Here is a 22,941-nt window from a genome sequence, read left to right on the forward strand (position 1 = left end):
AGGAGGTTCAAGCTGCCTAAGTGTTATTTTAAAGTGTAACTTTGTTTGTTTGCAGTGATTTCCTGTGTTCAGTTTGCTTATCTGGGAGCTTGGTGAGAGAAGATTGCAGAATGATGTACTGTGCAGGGCTGCCTTTTCTCCTCTTTGTGCTCACTCATCCCTCTCAGCCCCCCTTCTCCATAGAGCATAATGGACACAGAAATCCTGCTTCTTCTGAAGTGAGGGGGGGGGGGGGTAGGAAAACAGCTTTTTAAGTACACAAGGAAACTATTTTGCTTGATAAAACCTATTACATTGTTTTTTAAAATCGCTTGTACTATTGATAGTTATTGATTTCTGAAAAATGACATTTAAAATGACAGTTACACTTTAAGCAATAAAAAGGGTTTAAATATAAAATACCAGTACTAGGTCTCTAATGTTTAATCAGAAAGGTGTTCCCAACCCAGATAGCAACACAGAACGACCAGTGCAAACACTGTATATATACACCTGCAGTTCTACAACATGGCATGCATCTGCCACAAAATTACCGCCCTGTGTAAACAGCTACAATAGCTAGCCTTCTTACTTTACATAAAGAAAATAAAAAATGTAAAAAAAATAAAAAAAAAATCCCTAATTCCTTTAAATGATCAATGTCTTCAACTTCTTGCAACCGATACACAAATCGAGCCCCTGAGTATCAGAGTAATTGCTAATTGTGCTGACCACAATCCCTATTCTCGCCTCTACCTAAACAGCATTGAATATATAGCTCCCTTAGGGAGAAATTGAGCAGCGTTCATAATCATTTGTGCTAAGGGAGCCTGCAGTACATTGCAAAGCCTGGTAATACAAAAAGAGTTGAAAAATGATCTATTGTACAGTCATGTGCTGGTGGGCGTAGATGTGGAATCCAAAATTTAATTTTGATGATGTATTACACAAGTGATGCAATAAAGATTTTGTGCAGATTCAGTTTGGAGTAAATCAGATTTTTGTTTTTCAGCAGTGCGCCGTAACCTTTCAGACTTGCCTTCTTTTGTTTTCCATCTTTAAATTATGCTGAAATACTGGATTTTCGTTCTGTGACTGTGAAGCAGACTGCGGCTGGAGAGGACTTTCATGTATGTAGATCCTGATTGCTTAGCGCCACTAGAGATATGCAGAAAGACAAACTTACCGAGAATACACAGCATTCAAGACTCCCAATCTAGGGCAAAAGTCACCTGCCTTAGTATAGCTGCAAACCTGGAGAATTATATTCTGATTTCTTGGCTTTTAAAGTTTTGGATATTTACATTTTTGCAAAGTTTTATTTTATTTTTTTATTTGATTTCACTTTAACCATTTACAACATAATTTTTGTCTGACGTAAAATGTACAGGATGCCCAGGGGGTCTCTTATGTCCTGGCAAAAAAAACCGCCACCCTATTCATTCCTATGGAGCTGACGGACAGAGCTGAGCACATCGCTCTTCCGACTTAGGCTGGGTTCACACTACGTTTTTGCTATCTGTTTTTGGAAAAAACTAATGAACGACAGATGTAAAAAAAAACGAATGCAACTGCGTGCATCAGTTTTGATGCATTTTTCCATTAACTTCCATTATTCAAAAAAAAATATATCATAACGGATCTGTTTTTTTGACGGACACAAAAATGAGGTCGACCACGTTTTTGTGTCCCTCAAAAAAATGGATCCGTTTTGATCCGTTATTTTTCTTTATAATGGAAGTCAATGGAAAAACAGATTATAACGGATGCACATAGTTGCATCAGTTTTTTCTGCAAAAAATGGATTGCAAAAACGTAGTGTGAACCCAGCCTTACTCAGCACTTTCTGTTGCTCCATAGGAATGAATAGGGCCGCAGGGTCACGTGCTGTACCTGCGGCTCTATTTATAATACAGCAGCTGGGGCCCGATATGGAGATCGTCGGGGGCACAGGTCAGACCCCTTACAATCTCCTATTTTTCCCCTATCCAGTTGATTTTCCTGGAATATGCCTTTAAGGGTCCATTTACACAGAAAGATTATCTGACAGATTATCTGCCAAAGATTTCAAGCCAAAGCCAGGAACAGACTATAAACAGAGAACAGGTCATAAAGGAAAGCCTGAGATTTATCCTCTTTTCAAATCCATTCCTGGTTTTGGCTTCAAATCTATGGCAGATAATCTGTCAGATAATATTTCTGTGTAAATGGACCCTTAGTCCCATACACTTCAATAGGACTTAAAGAGGATGTACCACAAGGTACATCCTCTTTAACCTGACACAGGGATAGAACGGCACCGTGACGGGGAAGCCGGTGCCGCGGTCCGTTTTTGAAAACGCGGCCCAGTTCCCCTGCACGGCGCTGTTCTTTCCACGGTTACCGGGCGGTGCTCAAGCACTGAAGGTAGGCCGGCCCCGGGCCGGCACCGGCTTCCCCGTCACGGCGCCGTTCTATCCCTGTGTCAGGTTAAAGAGGATGTACCTGGTGATACATCCTCTTTAAAAGGTGTTGTCAAGGGAAAAAAAAAAAAAAAAACATACTTAGCCATGCTGCCGTGGTTGTGGGGAAGACGTAAGTTATGTTTAAAGACCTGTCCCTCTCCCCGGCCACTGCCAGTTCCCTGGCCACCTGCTCTGCGTCATTGTTAGTGTTTTCCCAACATCTGATGGCGTCCCATCCCGTAGGAAATGGCCGGTCAGCATAGACCAGTCAAAGCCATCGGATGTTTTTTAAACAGCGCACAGAGCAGGTGGCCTGGGAAGCAACAGCAGTGGGGGAGCGGGACAGGTAAGTATATATCACTGACTCACTCTGACTGCAGATTACTGACAATATAATCATTTCAGCTTAATAGTCAGATGGGCGTGAAAATAATTCTTTTTTTGAGGAGGGGATATCAGGTGATAACCATGATTATACAGTCAAGGGGTATCTAACAGGCACACACCCCTCAATGTAAAACATTCACACACCCCGTATATTGAAGTAACTGTTTATAAAACTAGTACTAATACCAGCAAAATTCAGTTTTCATGATCTCGATGTTATATGGCTTCTCTTCCCAGCCATAGAGGAGAATATAAATGAACTAGAAGGATTTAATGCACCGGTACATCCTTCCCTATTGTCTTTGGGAGCTAGTCCCTTCGTTCTCTCATTCTTTGAGAGTTATAATTCAGCGAGGGTCTGAATCTTTTCCACGATCCCTTCGCTATACTCATCCAAGTCTACCAAATCCTAAGGGAGTTACCAGTTTAAAATCTGAAACACATTAAGCACTTGAAATGATTATAAGGGGCCAATTGTGAAAGTATTCTTGACATGGGGACGGCAGAAGGGAAGAGTGTATGTCTGCTGCGGAATGGGAATAAAGGACACTTATTAGCGCTTAACGAAGAGCTCAGTGTCACACATGAGACGATCCCATTTAAATATAAGAAGGTTTCACGCTCGGCGTGATGAATGCAACTGATTGGCTGATGTCTTTAGCTTAATTTCTCCTGACATCTTAATCCTTCCTCCTCGTCATCTAGCCAAAGAAAATTAACATAAGTCAGATACATAAGCAATACTAAGACTCTTCAATATTTTACTCTGCAGCTAAAGCACATACAGTCTACTCCGCAAAGTCTCTGATTTTTCTTGCTTCAACTTCCTTTTAATCTTTAATAATATAATACGTTTAAAGTGAGGATAATAGCGGCTCTGGAAAGGGAGTTATACTTTGTGAATAGGACAATTAACCAACATAGGAAAAGGATGCCCATAGCATGAACTGGATAACAGTATTAAAGTGTAGCTGTCATTTAAAATATTTTTGAAGAAATCAATAGTACACGCGATTTTAAAAAACCCTGCCTCTTTCTGTACTCAAAGAGCTGTTTCCCAGCCTCCTCCCTTCTTCTTATCTGTGCATTATCAAGCAAATCCATCTACATAACAGAGGAGCAAAGTGAAGACGAGTTTTCTGTGTCCATTATAACCTATGGAGAGGGGAGGGGCCGAGGAGGATGAGTGAGACAAGCAGCTGTACAGTTTGGAGACTGTCTGGGCACATAAAACACTGGATCCACAAGTCAGAAAGGTCAGTGCTTATCTGGGAGCTTGGTGAGAGAAGATTGCAGGATGATGTGCTGTGCAGGGCTGCATTTTCTCCTCTCTGTGCTCACTCATCCCCCTCGGCCCCTCCCCTCTCCATACAGTATGAGGCTGGGTTCACATTACGTATATTTGAGGCTGTATATTTGAGGCTGTATAGCAACCAAAACCAGGAGTGGATTGAAAACACAGAAAGGATCTGTTTACATAATGTTGAAATTGAGTGGATGGCCGCCATATAACAGTAAATAACGGCCATTATTTCAATATAACAGCCGTTGTTTTAAAATAACAGCAAATATTTGCCATTATATGGCGGCCATCCACTCAGTTTCAACATTGTGTGAACAGATCCTTTCTGTGTTTTCAATCCACTCCTGGTTTTGGTTGCTATGAGGACCTGACGTGAGGACCAAATACTGCCTGAAATATACTGTGTGTGAACCCAGCCTAAGGGTATAAACCCACACACCGTATACGCAGCAAATACGCATCAGATGTGATGGTGAAGATTTGATGCTGTGTTCAGTTATTTAGATCTAATCTGCTGCGTATCGGAGCAGTAAATACGCTGTGTATACAGTGTGTGGGTTTATACCCTAATGGACACAGAAATCCTGCTTCTTCTGAAGGGGGGGGGGGGGTAGGAAAACAGCATTTTGAGTACAGAAGGGAACTCTTTTGCTTAATAAAACCTATTACAGAGTTTCTTAAAATCGCTTGTACTATTGATACTTATTGATTACTGAAAAGTGACAGTTATGTTTTTAGTTCAGGGTGCCTGTTCCAGAAAATGGGTCTGGAAATGATAGAACCAGTTCTATTTGCATCTGGAATTCTGTCACAGATGCTCCCTCAGAAGTCTACGGGAGTGTCTGGAATTACGGAAGCTTTTCTGATGCGCATCCAGAAAGCATCTGGAATTACTCGCACTACAATACATTTTTCTCCCTGATTAGGAAATCCTGAAAGCATTCCTGATGGTTTCCGGACCATAAATACTGATTGTCAGGAAATGTTGATGGTTTCCAGAAGCCTCCAGATGACTTCCTAATCAGCATTTCTTGACACTAAAAACTGACACGGATGTGAGAAGGGACAGTATTGACTGCTGCACACCATATTTATTGGACACAGAGGAGGTTAGTTAGTGTTTACAGATTGTTAAAGAGGGTACTCGGGTAGAATTTTTTCTTCTTCAAATCATCTGGTACCAGAAAGTTATATAAATTTGTAAATTACTACCACATAAAATAAAAATCCAGTCTTCCAGTACTTATCAGTTGCTGTATGTCCTGCAGGAAGTGGTGTAATCTCTCCAGTCTGACAGTGCTCTCTGCTGCCACCTCTGTCCATGTCAGGAACTGTCCAGAGTAGGAGAGGTTTTCTATGGAGATTTGCTGCTGCTCTGGACAGTTCCTGACATGGACAGAGGTGGCAGCAGAGAGCACTGTGTCAGACTGGGAAGAATACACCACTTCCTGCTTGAAAATATAAACTGATATAACTTAAAAAAAAAGTTATTAAAATAAAAAAACAGCACCGATTTATTAAGGCATAGGCTCCACAAGACGTCGAAGAGCGCCCTGTGCTATTTGACCCCAGGTCCTTTAGGCTGCATGCTGCAGCTTCTGTGAGTCAGACCTGTTTTTATTTTTTTTCACCACATCCCACAAAAGATTGATCAGACTACGATTTTGGGAAATTGTAACCCTGTGAACCCTTTACAAGAAGGGTTGTACACGCCACAATAATTAGGTAGGGGGTATGTCTGAAAATAACACTGCTTGTGCCTCCCAGCAGAACATTGCCCCGGGCATTACACAGCTTGCCTTCTCATGTCTGTGATACACATGTACCCCCCGTCCTCATGGCATAAAAGAAAACACGATCTATCAGATCAGGCTACCATTTTCCATTGCTCCATAGTCTAGTTCTGATAGTAGGAGAAGTGCTCGGAAGTGGAGTATCGCCACTACCAGAGGAACGGAGATTGTCGGTGCACCAGAGGGTCAAGCAGTTCATCAAAGTATAATAAAAATGCTTTATTGCTTCAAAGGCAACGCGTTTCAAGGTGCTTAGACCTCTTTCTCAAGCCTAAAGCAGACATAAAGGCTCCTTTTCCCCTTCCTAGCTCTTCTCTTACTATTACCCGACCCAGGAAATCGGCAAGCTTCCTGTAACTGGATGTTCTTGGCATGGAGCGGCTACTATATATCTATACTGGGTGTGTGCTCCTATCAGGTGAGTGCATTACTACTACTACTACTACCCCCATCCTCCTATGCTGATGTTGCGCCTATTGTTTTCCTTTTAGCTCTTTACTTACCTAGTCTAGTTCTGAGGATTACATATCCGCTGTAGACTCTTTCAAAAGTGGATAGGACTTTACCAGCTCTGACTGATCTTCAACTATTCAGATTACAAGCCCCATGCATGGCAAGCTACAGGGGAGGCTGTGCACTGACACACTTCTAACATTTATAGTCCAGTAGCTCCTCTGTGAGCAGTACGGGTTAGCCTCTGCTCCAAACGGCAGCCATGGGTTTGAGGACTCAGTTCTTTGTCTGGGATTACTTTGGTGGGTAGTAACCTCTGCGCACCGGAAACATCCATGGCCTGTTATTCTGGAGATGCTCTAATCCAGCTGGCTAGCAACCACAATTTGGCCCTAGTGGGACTGAAAGCTGGTCCCAGGATATGAGGTCAGGATAAGAGGGTAGTCTCTGCAAAGAGGTCATCTGGGAGGTTTCGCTGTATTTCCCTTTCCTTGCCAGGTGCCAGTGTCATATGATAAATAAAGGCATTTACAGAAAAGTGACCGACATAGATAATCAGGGCAGTATTACAATGTAATGGTTGACCAGTAAATATACTAGTAACGCACACTTCCTAGATTTCAGCTTAGGCTAGGTTCCCATCACGATTTTGCAATCTGTCTCACTGTAAGGAAAAACATGGTCAACCACTTTTTGTGTACGTTACAAAATGTAAAAAACAAAATAAAAAAACAGATGCATTTTGATCCTTTTTTTATAATGCAAGACAATGCAAAAGGGAGCAAATAGTATGGCATACAACAGCATCCGTTTTTGCATCTGTTTGCAAAATCGTGATGTGAGCCTAGCCTAAAGCTGCACTGAATTGCAAAAAGTAAATTTTTACTTATTATTATTGATGCGTACACATTTTATAGATATACACCATTTGAATGGAAGTTTCCAGTAAGACTCAAGTGGGCGCATTATCAGAAAATAATAACACTACCAATATGCTGTAGTACTAAGTGTAGACATCAAAACTGTAACGTTTGAAAGAGGAAGAAATCTAAAAAATTTAGTAAAGTATCAGTAAGACAACTTAAAATGTCTGCACGACACAAGACATACCCCTTCAGCAGCCATTCATTGATAGGCGTGAGTGACAGCACTTGAAGGAAAAACCATATTGCTGTGGGGAAGAAGACGAGTGTAAACACCTGGACAAAGAGGTGAAGCTTCACATGCATCAAAGCGCTGGTGAGTTCCTGGAAAGAGAAGGAAATTCTGCATGATTTAAGGGACACTCTGCTAGGAAATAACATGCAAAGACAATAGATACAAGGAACTCTAGATTAAACAGGTATTCATTACAAACAAGCTACAATGTTGCAGATAAAGCCAGCCAGGGACTTGTTTACATCAGTGGGAGTGGGAGTTTTGTGTCTTCAGCAGAAAGCAGCAGCCGAGAACTGGGGGAAGGAGACTGAATAGATAACAACAAGTATGGAAGGAATTGTTAGTCTCACCATGGGCAGCAACATATCAAAAGTTATGTTTGTGTGGAACACCCCTTTAATATTAAAAGGAAATTTTTATGTGTATACACTAAGAAATCAGCTATTTTATCAAGAATGTCACTTTAACAGTAGTAGGTGCACAGGGTTTGTCTACTAACATTAGAACCCCATGAAACCTCCCTAGACTGCAGTGTACAACATCTGGAATGGTTTGTGAAGCGCCAACATGCCGGGTGCTGACTGAGAACCTACAGTAATATGGCAGCATACCCAGATCTAACAAACCATTCCAAACAAATTGTCTCTATTGTAAAGATTTGGAATCACATGGCAGAACAATGTACGGCAGGGATAGGGAACCTTCAGCAATCCCAGCTGTTGCAAAACTACAACTCCCATCATGTCTGGGCAGCTAACAGGAACTGTAGTTTTGTAGCAGCTGGAGAGCCGGAGGTTCCCCATCCCTTCTGTACGGTAACACAAGGACAGATGTACGGCAAACAGATGTTTCTTATTAACCAGCTGATCTGCTGTAAAATCAATAACCCACCTCCCCCAGAGAATATATAGTTACCACATGGCATATGCAAAGCAATTCTCCGCACGGCTGGAGTGTACAGCATAGATGTCTGCTTGTAGTGTTGGTCTGATGAATGAAAGGCAGAGGCTTCTCAACCCTAAAAGGGGTATTCCCATCTCGAATAATACAGTTATACATGTGGGACTCAAAGTCATTTAGGAACCTTGTCTCCTACTCCGACCTGCTGCTCTTTCCCTTTAAATTGTTCACAGCTCGTCGTCTAGGTTACAGACCACCACTGTGCTCTAAAAGCAGTGGTCTGGCTGGTGTATATATATAGATTTAGTTTACATATTTATATATATTATACAGTATATAACTTAGAGGGAGATTTAAGGAGGCTGCAGCCGGTGGCGTACGCCGGGGAGAAGGTGCAGATTCGCCTCTCTACCCTGCCGTACACCTGCCGTATTCTTATGCATAGCCTAATGGACAAGCAGGGGGAGGGAAAGGCACAGCAAGGCGGGGAGGAGGGATGGCCGCCTCCTGCTCCCAATTTATACAAATCTACACTTGCTGGAAACAGGGCGGGCCAGGTTTACTAAGAGGCGTGGGCTTCTTAGTGACACGGCAGAGGCTTTAAGAACTGCCCGTTAGTGGCCTCTGTGCCTGTCAGTCATCCACGCACTGTGCAATGACAGGTAGAGAGCAGTGACTAGTCATGGGTGGCCCAGATGACTAGTTGCCTCCCCTCTTAATGCCTCGCCCAGCAGAATTAAAGTACTTTTTCTCCTTACTAAACCTACTGCTGCAGCCATGGCTGGTTTATGCGCCACCAGCTGCACAGTATCTTTATACCATGATTCTGGGAGCCATATCAGCGCAGTCGTACTGACTGATTCCCTTTAAAGCTGTACAGAGCAGGACTCCTTTCATTAGACTCTTCTCTGCAATACACATTGATGTTCTATGCACTGCTGTGTACTGCATGGTCCCAGGAGGTAAGTGTTGATGCTAGGCATCACCACTTACATCCTTTCTTAGGTATGTGGTGGAAAGCATACATACCGACACTCCCGCAAAGTTCTGACAGTTTTGAGGTATATGTGCAAATGCAGATAGACCTCAAAGGAGCCTACATCCAATGGGGGATCAGGGACAGCTGTCCTGAATTTCCCATTAGAGAGCAATCAGCAGAATGCTTGCCCACACAGAGGGCTCCCAGTGCCGTGCCATAGATTTGCCACCACAGGTATAGCCGATAAGACTGTGTATTCAAGGAGACACATTACCCCACATTACCAGAGACAAGTCCGGAGATATCTCACTGTGCTCACAGTATGCCTACAGGGATTATGACGCATGGTGACAAAATGTCTTCATTCCAACAGATCAGTGTTACATTGATTTGATTGTGGTAGTAATTCCTTCAAAATGTCACTGGGGCTGTTTAATAACATGACAATACCAGGCTGTACATTGCTCATACTACTGTGAGCAGCCTGTGCGGCCTCTATGTGCCTGCGCGGCCTCTATGTGCCTGCGCGGCCTCTATGTGCCTGCGCGGCCTCTATGTGCCTGCGCGGCCTCTATGTGCCTGCGCGGCCTCTATGTGCCTGCGCGGCCTCTATGTGCCTGCGCGGCCTGTAGCCTCCCCAATGAGCCCATCTAGGATGGCAGCTGAGGATTCTGGTGATTTGTCAGTGTGGCAGAACATTCCTTAGACGAGGAGTGTAAAAGCAATAATATCTGCACATGGCATTCATGCCCAATACTGAATAAATTAAGATGTTAGGATGAATAGTTTGTTTGCATTTTCTATTACTTGCTATTTTCTATTATATGTGTATTGATCCTGTGATATCTGTAACTCCATGACTCTTGCTTTTTGGTGTTGCAAATTCAGTAGAGTTTATTTCAATTTAAGTTCATTTCAATTTAAATTCAATTCATTTTAAATTTAAATAAAAATTCATTAAAATTTATTTGCAGGAATCAGTTTTATTAGGCAAAAAGCCTCTCTCTGTACTCAAAAAGCTGTTTTGCCGCCCCCCATTCCTTATCTGCTTATTATCAGGCAAAGTCGTCTTCATTACAGAGGAGTCCATTATAACCTATGGAGGGGGGGAGGGGCCGAGGGGGATGAGTGAGAAGGGAGAGCAGAGAAGCAGGTGTACAGTTCATAGACTGTCTGGACACATAAAACGCTGGATTCACAGGTCAGAAAGGTCACTGCTTATCTGGGAACTTGAGATAAGATTGCAGGATGTTGTGCTGTGCAGGGCTGCCTTTTCTCCTCTCTGTGCTCACTTACCCCATTGGCCCCTCCCCTATCCATAGACCATAATGGACACAGAAATTCTGCGTCTTCTAAAGTGGGGGGAAGAAGGGGTAGGAAAACAGCTGAGTACAGAAGGACACTCTTTTGCTTAATAAAACCTATTACAAAGTTTCTTAAAATCGTTTGTACTATTGATACTTATTAATTTCTGAAAAATGACATTTACATGACAGTTACACTTTAAGGCACTGGACTGATGTTGGACTAAGTCTTCTGAACAGCGACTGCTCCTGGTGAATACTGTATTCCTAATAGGGGATTTGTAAGTATAAAATCCCATGAAATTCATGACAAGTACAACTGTCTCCACCTCAAATGACTACAGTTCCAGGGAAACAATTAGAAGCAAAGCGATACAGACAGCAGAAGTGAATGTAGCGTATGGAAAGATAGAAGATAAATCAGTAAATATGATGCGGCTGATCCTGATGTATTTATGCAGAGCAGAAGAGAAGCTACAAATGATGCCTTCATTACACCAATCTGACTCTAACAGGATGCCCCATGGTGTCTAACAAAATATAGATTTCCAGGATGCAAGGATATAAAAATGCTTTCAGGATATATTAAAACAAACAACATGGGAAATCGAACAAGTGAACGCCGTGAAAAGAAAGACGTGCGAGTATTTCTTGCACAAATATTTAACTTTTCATTTGTGAGACTGCTTCTTGTTTGACATCTATTATACCGTCTTCCATTCTGCATTTTCCCTGTTGGTACATGAATTACATTTGTAGGATTTTGAGGTTTTTGCTGTGCTTTAATAACCATCCTCCTGAGATGTTCGGATAAATAAACGCAATTTGTCTCCAAGCTTCATTTGTAGCTGTTGCATGATACAGACCCATTAACATTCCCATACACGCTGCCTAGCTGCAATAGGATGCTCTTGTGGATTCAATGGCTCAGATCCGCAGTGGGGAAAGGCAAAACACGCTGGAAATGGAATTAAGCAATATAATAATTAGTCTATAAGCTGCCGGATCTACCAGCCTATGTCAGGGCATGAGGTGTGGGAATGCCGCCACCTGATACACACCAGGAGAAACTCATATTTATACAAGACGGCAGTGACTTCAAGAACTACGGCCAAACTATCAATTACTTGTTAACTAGACTGTGTTAGATAAGGAAAAAATAAAACATAGACCAAGTCAGCGTATAAGAGGCAGGGTATGCATGTAACCATTTTCAAAAACTATTTCCTATCAAAGGGGTTCACAAAAAAAAAAACAAAACAAAAAAAACTTTCTTTCAAATTAACTGGTGCCACAAAGTGCCAGAGATCTGTAATTTACTTCTGTTAAAAAATCTCGTCTTTCAGTACTTATCAGCTGCTGTATGTCCTGCAGGAAGTGGTGCATTCTTTCTAGTCTGACACAGTGCTCTCTGTTGCCACCTCTGTCCATGTCAGGAACTGTCCAGAGCAGCAGCAAATCCCCACAGAAAACCTCTCCTGCTGTTCAGACTGGAAGGAATACGCTACGTTATGCAGGATATACAGCAGCTGATAAGTATTGGAAGACTTTAGATTTTTTTAATAGAAGTAAACTACAAATCTCTGGCATCAGTTGATTTGAAAGAAAACATTTTTTGTGAACTAACTTTTTAAACTTATACCAGTGTCAGTGGTGCGAAATGTTGTATTTTGTCTTTAAAATGACAGATTGTAATATTGGACAATGATTTACTGGGTTCAGAACACTGCGCTCCTCATCTATTTTATTTTGCAGTCTACATATTTTATATTACAGTGATATTAAGGGTGCGTTCAAAAGTACAGGATCTGCAGCAGATTTGATGGCCCAGAGTTACTTTGCATTGAATCTGCAACTCCAAATCTGCACCATCAAATCTGCTGCATATCCTGTAGGTATGAATGCACCCTTAAGCTCCCACCCATAGAAACAAATCACTTTTAAGGCAACCCAGTAGTCCTCCACCCATTATATCAACAATTTCATATACAATACCTCTGTTTTCAAGGACAGTCCACTGTTGAAAAAAATAGCAGACACGGCAATGTAGGTTATGGTAATTTCTGGCTTCAATGGTCCTAAAGAGAGGAGAAAATAAATCTTATTGCTGGGTTGGATCAAACAAGTAAGACTGCATTACACTGTATATACTGCACGAGACAAGGTAGACAGCAATACACTGTATATACTGCACGAGACAAGGTAGACAGCAATACACTGTATATACTGCATAAGACAAGGTAGACAGCAATACACTGTATATACTGCATGAGACAAGGTAGACAGCAATACACTGTATATACTGCATGAAACAAGGTACTAGACAGCAATACACTGTATATAGTGCATGAAACAGGGTGAGGTTATTTTGTGGTTATTTGTTGGCAGATTATGGACACATATAGAGCAATGTGCTGCATGACATCTCCGCCACAGATTCAGACAACAATTAGAATATTTGTCAACACATTTCCTGAGTTGTATTGATACTTTCCAGGCAGAGAAACTCATCCCCGCCGCTGAAATAAGACAGGAGACCCCACAATGCAGGTCAGCGAGCGCTTCAGCTCAGTGGGAAGTTATTTGCTGGATCTAGTCATGTTACAGCTCACTAGGGAAACTCAGTCACTGGACAGCACTACTCAGTCACTGGACAGCACTACTCAGTCACTCAGTCACTGGACTCAGTACAGCAGCACCGAAAGACGTGACCCATATTGTATTCTCACTTGTAGCGACCACTATATGACGTGTCAGGATGAACAGGAAAAGCCGGGTGTCCAGAGGAAAGGTCACAGTGCAAGCCCTGTCTACAGAGGCCTCTTGGATAAATCAGTTCCTGCCGCAGATACTCCAGTCATTTTTTTCTGTTGTATTTTTTTTTCTGTCTTTAAAGGCCAAGTGGTATGACTGTGCTCCTTAAAGTGTCACTGTCGTGTGTGTGTGTGTGTGTATATATTATTTTTATTTTTTAGTTTTTCCAGAAATCAATAGTCCAGGCGATTTTAAGAAACTTTGTAATTGTGTTTATTAGGCAAATATGCCATTATCTGCATTCAAAAAAACCTTTCCCCAGGTCCCCCCCCCCTCTTATCTACTGCTCATTATCAGGAAATCTCAACTCTTTTACCTCGGTCGGGCCGTGTGTAACCAATAGAGAGGGGAGGAGGGTGGAAGGACATTACTCACCAGCAGAGAGCAGAAAATAAAGGATTACACAGTGGGAGCTGTGAGAAAGCCTGTATTCAGAGGTCAGTGCTGATGTCAGAGGAGAAAGTCCGGTGATGTACCGTAAATTAACTCTTTGTTATCCTGCTTTGGTGCCTCATCTCCCTCCACCCCTCCCCTCTCCATAAGAGAACCACGAAGACAGGGGGGAGAGCTTCAAACTGCTTTTTCATGATAAAAATTTATTTTTCAACTAATAAACCCAATTACAAAGTTTCTTAAAATCGCCTGTACTATTGATTTCTGCAAAAAAAATTTAAACAGTGACACTTTAATGGGAATGTGTCACTAGGTTTTTTTCTGCCTTAAATGAGGGCAGCATAAACTGACAGAAATGCTGAACAGATCTGTGTATTACTTACACCATTCTGCTTAGCCCTTCTCCTTATATGCAGGAGAATAGGCCACACCCCTGCCCCTCAGCTGCTGATTGACAGGGGACTGCCTATACACAGCATGGATGGATAACTGCTAATACACCGATCTGTTCAGTATTTCTGTCACTAGTTTATGCTGTCCTCATTTAAGGCGGAATACACCTAATGACAAATAAGTATTTAATGTACACCCAATACTATTACATAATGAACTTCTCATTTATGTGTTGCTGGTAAATGTTTTACAAGGACAGCGCTAGATAAACACTGATAATGTAATGCCGACCATGGGTGGAGGTACATTTCACTTCAGTAGACTTGCCAGCTCATAAAAACAAGCAGCTTATAAAACCTGAGGAATTACCAGACAATAATAGAACATCTCCTGTAAAATACATAGATACAGAAAGATGTGGGGATGAATGGGAATATAGTGATGGAGAATAGGCAGCAGCTTCTTTTCCACAGACATCTTTTCAGGATACACACTATATACTCAGTGACAACTATAGAAGCATGGGGATGTATATGTACCAATGTGTCCACAGAACGTAATGGGCAAATGTATGCCAAAAGTGTGACCCCTGTGATGGACATTTGGTAACAGGACTCTGGAAATCTTTTTAATATCTGTCAGGGTTTTTTTTATTTGTTTTTACTTGGGTCGACAACAAGGAGCGACCTTGATGACCAGCACCAGATACAAAGTGTACCTATTAGTACTGAGTTGAGAGGGTCCTTGTTTTCCATGACTCTCTAGTGCTGCATCCAACTTCTGCAGCAGCAGGGAGTCAAAGGCTAAGTGTATGGGTTCGGAGACCCAAACAGTTTGGCATTACATTTTAGTTGCAATAGATTTATCCACAAGTTCCACCAAGGAGCTGACTGCCTGGCCGCACCTCACCATGATGGCCCTCAGGAATGGTCTGGAAGGAGGTATTCGCTGCTGAGACGTCCCGAACTAGAAGGAAACAAGCGCTGATTCTTTCCAGCTGTCCCGGTGATGTGGGGCCTAGAAGTTTTTATAATTGGAACCATTTAGAGTTTATGAAGATACCAGACCTTAGACACATGAGACGTGACTGCATTACAGTTTCATATTTAGAACAAGGTCCGTTCTGTTTGCAGCCGTGAGGAAATCTACCCTGGTGAATAAACGCTTATTCCAGTAGGTGAAAACTGCTGAATTCCTGCAGCAAGACAGGATTAGGAGGGTCAAGAGAGGACTTCTAGTATGAAGAGGGGATGGATGGTCTCCACACAGGATCACAAGGCTCAGCTCTATATATCAGGCAAAGTTTGGAAGACAAATGCTATTGCTGTCACTGTGCCGGCTGTAACACCAATGCAGGAAAGAAGAACTCGTCTCTAGAGAAGAGCGCAACTGGATCAGGCTGAAGTCCGATCATTTGGTATTAGATTACCGGTGGCTGAAGTAGTTGGATGCAGCCCCAGGGAATCCTGGAAAACATGGACTCAAGCTGTAGCATGGCCATAAGCTGTATCTATGTTCTCCAGGTCCCTCTAGGGCTGCATCCAACTTTTTCAGGCACCCGTTTTCAAATGGCGAATGATCAGACTCATTTTTCTATCTGGCTGCTAACCTTTTATTACCAGGTGACACGTGACAAGTGATACATACTAATGCTGCATTTACACGGAACAATTAGGGTTAGAATTTTCACAATAACGATCGCATTTGAGCAATAATCCGCTTGTGTAAACACAACGAACGGTCAAGCAACAAGCGAGAAATCTTTCATTGTGATCTTTCAACATGTTCTCAAATCGTCGTTGGTCATTCGCTAAAAATTCACAGATCGCTTCATGTAAACAATTTTTCTAACGATTAATTCATCTAATTGCTGATCGTTATAAAAACCAAATCGTTGCTTCAAAATCGTTAAACGACCGATTTGGCGAATTATCGCTTTGTGTAAACAGACCATTATACACAGAGAATTGAGCCTGATGCCCCTAGGAGCCGTGATCACAAGCTGTCTTATTGCTTGCATGGGGCAGGATGGGGGTGATAGCTGTGCACTGTTTTCCTTACTAGCAAAGAGAAACAACTCTTTGAAGAAAAGAGTCTCTCAGGAACACTTAAACAGGCACTCCAGCAAAAAAAAAAAAAAAAAAATTCATTCAAATCAACTAGTGCTAGAAAGTGCCAGAAATTTGTAACTTGCTTCTATTTAAAAGTGTTCCAGTACTTAACAGCTGCTGTATGTCCTACAGGAAGTGGTGTATTCTCTCCAGTCTGACGCAGTGCTCTCTGCTGCCACCTCTGTCCATGTCAGGAACTGTCCAGAGCAGGAGAGGTTTTCTATGGAGAATTGCTGCTGGTCTGGACAGTTCCTGACATGGACAGAGGGGGCAGCAGAGCGACTGTGTCAGACTGGAGAGAATACACCACTTCTTGCAGAACATACAGCAGATGTTAAGTACTTGAGATTTTTAAATAGAATTAAATTACGAATCTAAACTTTTTGGAACCAGTAGATTTGAAAGAAAAAAAAAAATCACTGGAAATTCTCTTACCAAATAATGCAGGATTTAAAAAAAAAAAAGGAACTACAACTCCCAGCATCTTGGTAACTCTTGCAGGATACAGAAAAGTGCCTCATCTTCTTCCCCAATAACGGCGGGGAGATTGGTAGCGTGAACTCCTTCCCTCCTCAGCCGGTAACATGCTGTAGGCATTATCATGTCAGCTATTAGACTAAGTGCGCTCATAAAAGTATTAATTATGTTGCTACATATTCTCGTCATATATAATTTACTGCAAGGAAGATCCATACTGCAGGCTGTCAAGTAAAGCGAGAATCACAATAAACTGAACTATCACTGCTAGATGTGACAAGTCAATCAGAACTGAATCCATATAAAAAAAACATATATATATATATATATATATATATATATATATATCTATATATCCTTCTCTTAGCCGCTTCCTTTTTGAGCACAACGCTGTGTGCAGATCTAGCATTACCGCCCTCAGCGATCAGCGACACCTGACCACCAAAGTACTCCCTCCACCTTCTTACCAACTGTAGGACCCCACAGCCTCCAAAGCTGCGCTGCTTCACCTTCACCTACTATTAAAGTGTAATCTGTCATTTAAAATATTTTTGCAGAAATCAATAGTACAAGCGATTTTAAGCAACTCTGTAATAGGTTTTATTTGGCAAAAAAATCCTCTTTCTGGAGGGGGAGGGGCCAAAGGGGGAAAAGTGGGCAGGGAGAGCAGAGGAGCAGCTGTGCAGTTTGGAGACTGTCTGGGCACGTAGAACGATGGATTGACTGGTCAGAAAGGTCAGTGCTTATCTGGGAGCTTGGTGGGAGAAGATTGTTGGATGATGTGCTGTGCAGGGCTGCCTTTTCTCCTCTCCGTGCTCACTCATCCCCTCGACCCCTCCCCTCTGCATAAGGCATAATGGACACAGAAATCCTGTTTCTTCTGTATCCCTCCATGAACACAAATCCAAACCCTGGCAAAAATATAGCATCCCTGCCATGAGCTCCCCCCGGCCGTTGGACTTATAGTGAATATAAAGATCATAGATGATACTAAACAAACCAACCTACTTGCTGGCTGCACATTCTGCTTTCATGTAACCGGCCTCATACAAAAGGTTTAAAATTTTTTTTTATCAGTACAGGGAACTAATCAGTTCAACAGGGCTGATATGGTTCCCTGCATCACTATATAAAGCTGCTGTGCACATACCGCCAACAGCCGCAGCAGCTTTATACCCCAGAAAACTGGAGAATGTGGGGTGTGACCCCAGGACCCAGCACTGGAAGGTTACGGTGCAAACCACTGACCACTGTGGGAAAAGGTCACTCTTTACTGTGCAATATGCCCCACATGCTGCTAACGCCTCACTTCATCCACAGGTGAGTACCAAGAAGGATTGCCAAAATGTAATTACTCTTTGGAGTTTCCACCGTAGTAGCACCCAAAGGGCTCTGCAACTATAACCTGGCAAGTCCAAAGCTCTGCAACTATAACCTGGCACCCCCAGGGCTCTGCAACTATAACCTGCCCCCCCCCCCCCCCCCCCCCCGGGGCTCTGCAACTATAACCTGGCAAGTCCAGGGCTCTGCAACTATAACCTGCCCCCCCCCCCCCCCCCCGGGGCTCTGGAACTATAACCTGGCACTCCCAGGGCTCTGCAACTATAACCTCCCCCCCCCCCCCCCCCCCCCCCCGGGGCGGCTCTGCAACTATAACCTGGCACCCCCAGGGCTCTGCAACTATAACCTGCCCCCCCCCCCCGGGGGTCTGCAACTATAACCTGGCACCCCCAGGGCTCTGCAACTATAACCTGGCACCCCCAGGGCTCTGCAACTATAACCTGGCACCCCCAGGGCTCTGCAACTATAACCTGGCACCCCCAGGGCTCTGCAACTATAACCTGGCACCCCCAGGGCTCTGCAACTATAACCTGGCACCCCCAGGGCTCTGCAACTATAACCTGGCACCCCCAGGGCTCTGCAACTATAACCTGGCACCCCCAGGGCTCTGCAACTATAACCTGGCACCCCCAGGGCTCTGCAACTATAACCTGGCACCCCCAGGGCTCTGCAACTATAACCTGGCACCCCCAGGGCTCTGCAACTATAACCTGGCACCCCCCCCCCCCCCCCCCTAATTTTCTTCTTTGTAAACTTATATAATTAATGGGGTAGTTCAGCAAAAAAAAAAAAGTTATATAGATTTGTAATTTACTTCCATTAAAAAGTCTCCACTCTTCAGTCTTCCAGTACTTATCTGATGCTGTATGTCCTGCAGGAAGTGGTGTATACTCTCCTAGTCCGACACAGTGCTCTCTGCTGCCACCTCTGTCCATGTCAGGAACTGTCCAGAGCAGGAGAGGTTTTCTATGGGGATTTGCTACTGCTCTGGACAGTTCCTGACATGGACAGAGGTGGCAGCAGAAAGCACTGTGTCAGACTGGAGCGAATACACCACTTCCTGCAGGACATACAGCAGCTGATAAGTACTGGAAGACTTGAGATTTTTTAATAGAAGTAAATTACTAATCTCTGGCACTTTCTGAAACCATTTGATATGAAAGAATTTAAAAGAAGAAAACTAAGTTTGGGCAGACATCCCATTTCCCTATCCATTACCAGACCCATAGGTTTTCAGTGGGGCTTCCATCGTATCCTTTGCTCTAGGTTTGACAAGCCTCCTGTCCTGTTTAACAGGATCTGGACTGATGCGCTCTTTGTACGCTGCAGGTCAGACATCCTGTTGCACCATTCTGTTTGACGTCTGAATATATTTTGTGACTTGGCGAGAGCCCAGCCCGAGGCTCGTCCCACCCAGCAGGATTTCAGGCAGGATTTTACATCCGTATTTAGCAGCCAAAACCAGGACTGAAAGATACACAGAGGAAAACCAGACAGGAAAGATTCCCACTTCTGTGTTTAGCCCCAATCATAGTTTTGGCTAATAAAAACGGCCGTAAAATACAGACGGAAATACTGCTGTGTGAAACCAGATGGTTCTGTCACTTTTTTACACTGAATTACACTGGCCGATCTGCGATTCAGGTTCTTTTTTGCAATTATTGAAAACCAAGCCAGGAATGGATCTGAAAAGAGGAGAAATCTCAGTCTTTTCTCTATGACCTCTGTTTATAACTGGACACCATTTGTCCAACCAGGCATGATGGGAGATGTAGTCCTGCAACAGCTGGAGAGCCGCAAGTTGTGCCCCCCTGATCTATAGCAATGTATGTTGAGTCTGGTCTTCAGTTAGGGTGGTCTAGGAAAGCCATTGTATGCTGAAATTGATGTAACCGGATCCCATGGAAAAGGGGCCGCGGTATCTAGACGTGACCTCGAGCAGGAAGAGGGGAGTCACCAATAGGGGGCACAGTGCATAAAAGCTGCCAGTACTCGGCCTCCTCAATAGCCCAAACATCAACTGGTAATAAAACTAACAAAACCTTTAGGCTCCGTTCACACAGAGAAAACTGGTGGAATTCCTCCCCCCAGCCTCTGTCATAATGAGAGTCTATGGGAGGCTCGCGTGCCTCCTCTCCAATGAACTTGTCCATTCTTCAGCGTGGAGAGAGAAGACGCGCGAGGCTCCCATAGACTCATTATCACACAGAGGCTGGCGGGAGTGTGAATGGAGCCTTATACAAAGAGCTTTGTACTGAGCAGCTGCATGCAAGCCTTATATCACCACAATGCCAAGCGATGGATGGAGGGGGACAAAGGTATATAGGTAAAGGTATATACATACAGCGCCCATACACCCGCTCTATAGGTATATACATACACCCGCTCTACAGGTATATACATACACCCGCTCTACAGGTATATACATACACCCGCTCTACAGGTATATACATACACCCGCTCTACAGGTATATACATACACCCGCTCTACAGGTATATACATACACCCGCTCTACAGGTATATACATACACCCGCTCTATAGGTATATACATACACCATCCATACAGCAGCTTTATAGGTATATACATACAGCCGCTCTACAGGTATATACATACAGCCGCTCTACAGGTATATACATACAGCCGCTCTACAGGTATATACATACAGCCGCTCTACAGGTATATACATACAGCCGCTCTACAGGTATATACATACAGCCGCTCTACAGGTATATACATACAGCCGCTCTACAGGTATATACATACAGCCGCTCTACAGGTATATACATACAGCCGCTCTACAGGTATATACATACAGCCGCTCTACAGGTATATACATACAGCCGCTCTACAGGTATATACATACAGCCGCTCTACAGGTATATACATACAGCCGCTCTACAGGTATATACATACAGCCGCTCTACAGGTATATACATACAGCCGCTCTACAGGTATATACATACAGCCGCTCTACAGGTATATACATACAGCCGCTCTACAGGTATATACATACAGCCGCTCTACAGGTATATACATACAGCCGCTCTACAGGTATATACATACAGCCGCTCTACAGGTATATACATACAGCCGCTCTACAGGTATATACATACAGCCGCTCTACAGGTATATACATACAGCCGCTCTACAGGTATATACATACAGCCGCTCTATAGGTATATACATACACCATCCATACAGCAGCTTTATAGCTATCTGTATATACTGTACACATAGCACACCTATAGGTATACACAAACACGGGGTGAGCTGTCACTGCAGGCTGCCCAGGGGTGAGCTGTCACTGCAGGCTGCCCAGGGGTGAGCTGTCACTGCAGGCTGCCCAGGGGTGAGCTGTCACTGCAGGCTGCCCAGGGGTGAGCTGTCACTGCAGGCTGCCCAGGGGTGAGCTGTCACTGCAGGCTGCCCAGGGGTGAGCTGTCACTGCAGGCTGCCCAGGGGTGAGCTGTCACTGCAGGCTGCCCAGGGGTGAGCTGTCACTGCAGGCTGCCCAGGGGTGAGCTGTCACTGCAGGCTGCCCAGGGGTGAGCTGTCACTGCAGGCTGCCCAGGGGTGAGCTGTCACTGCAGGCTGCTGTCCCCGGTACAGGACAAGGAAGTGCTGATGCTCCGCTGTGCAACGTGTCACTGGCGGCAGCTGCAGCCTCTGTGCCTGTCAGGTCCGGGGGCAGCCGCTATCTCTGTACCTGTCTCGGCTACGTGTGACTGGTGAGGAGGAGGATAGGAGTAGTAGTGTCCCCCAGCAGCAGCCCCCCTGTCCCGGCACCCCCCCCCCCCCCCCTTCTCCGGCACTCACCCCCCTTCTCCCCTATGGCCGGACACTCACCCCCCTTCTCCCCTATGGCCGGACACTCACCCCCCTTCTCCCCTATGGCCGGCACTCACCCCCCTTCTCCCCCCTGTCCCGGACACTCACCCCCCTTCTCCGGCACTCACCCTTCTTCTCCCCCCTGTCCCGGACACTCACCCCCCTTCTCCCCTATGGCCGGCACTCACCCCCTTCTCCCCCCTGTCCCGGACACCCCCCCCCCCCCCCTTCTCCGGCACTCACCCCCTTCTCCCCTATGGCCGGCACTCACCCCCCTGTCCCGGACACTCACCCCCCTTCTCCCCTATGGCCGGCTCCAGCTTGGCGGCGGTGATCACCAGGATGATGCCCACGATGAACCACTCTTTCCGCACTCTCTCCAGTAGGCCCATGATGCTGGACCCTTCCTCCGTGGAATCTCGCACAGGCTCGGCCGGTTAGGTGACGCGTCTCTCTGCTACATACATGCGGCACGTCCGGTCTCTGAGGTAATCTCCACACGGGAGGCTCCGGCACGGGCGTCACTGCATCTCAGCAGGGCCCGGCATCCGTATCCAGGGCTGAGGAAGTCTCCCAGCGCGCCGCCATCATTACCGCGCAGCTCCGAATAGCCGCGCACACTACACACAGGCTGCGGGAGGCGGGGCTGGCGGGCGGTGTGAGGCGGTGCTGGCGGCGGGGCGGGCGGTGTGAGGCGGTGCTGGCGGCGGGGCGGGTGGTGTGAGGCGGTGCTGGCGGCGGGGCGGCCTCCCACCTTGTGAGACGGGATAACGGCAGAGCCGGCGGGTCTCCGGTCCCTCTGTAGCGGTATAGAGGAGGTGCGCGGCTCAGGCGGCCGGACCGCACCTCAAACAATCCGGGAAACGGATGAAAGAACCGCA

General features: G+C 44.7%; 1 protein-coding gene across 2 annotated transcripts in view; it reads right to left on the reverse strand.

Annotated features, from left to right (window-relative positions):
* SLC10A7 (solute carrier family 10 member 7) overlaps positions 1-22,731 on the reverse strand; it is a 121,436-nt gene extending 98,705 nt beyond the window's left edge. The window contains exons 1-3 of one of the 2 annotated variants that reach the window (XM_069976878.1): positions 22,353-22,710; positions 12,696-12,778; positions 7,470-7,606 (exon numbers count right to left, since the gene is read on the reverse strand). In XM_069976878.1, coding sequence (XP_069832979.1) covers positions 7,470-7,606; positions 12,696-12,778; positions 22,353-22,452 — 320 coding nt within the window. In that variant the 5' untranslated portion in view covers positions 22,453-22,710. Of the gene's footprint in view, positions 1-7,469; positions 7,607-12,695; positions 12,779-22,352 lie in introns of both variants that reach the window. The other variant, XM_069976879.1, reaches the window with a different exon arrangement.
* Positions 22,732-22,941: the final 210 nt, after the last annotated feature.

Source organism: Dendropsophus ebraccatus, chromosome 7 (assembly GCF_027789765.1).
Source record: "Dendropsophus ebraccatus isolate aDenEbr1 chromosome 7, aDenEbr1.pat, whole genome shotgun sequence".
In the NCBI taxonomy this organism is placed as follows: Eukaryota; Metazoa; Chordata; class Amphibia; order Anura; family Hylidae; genus Dendropsophus; species Dendropsophus ebraccatus.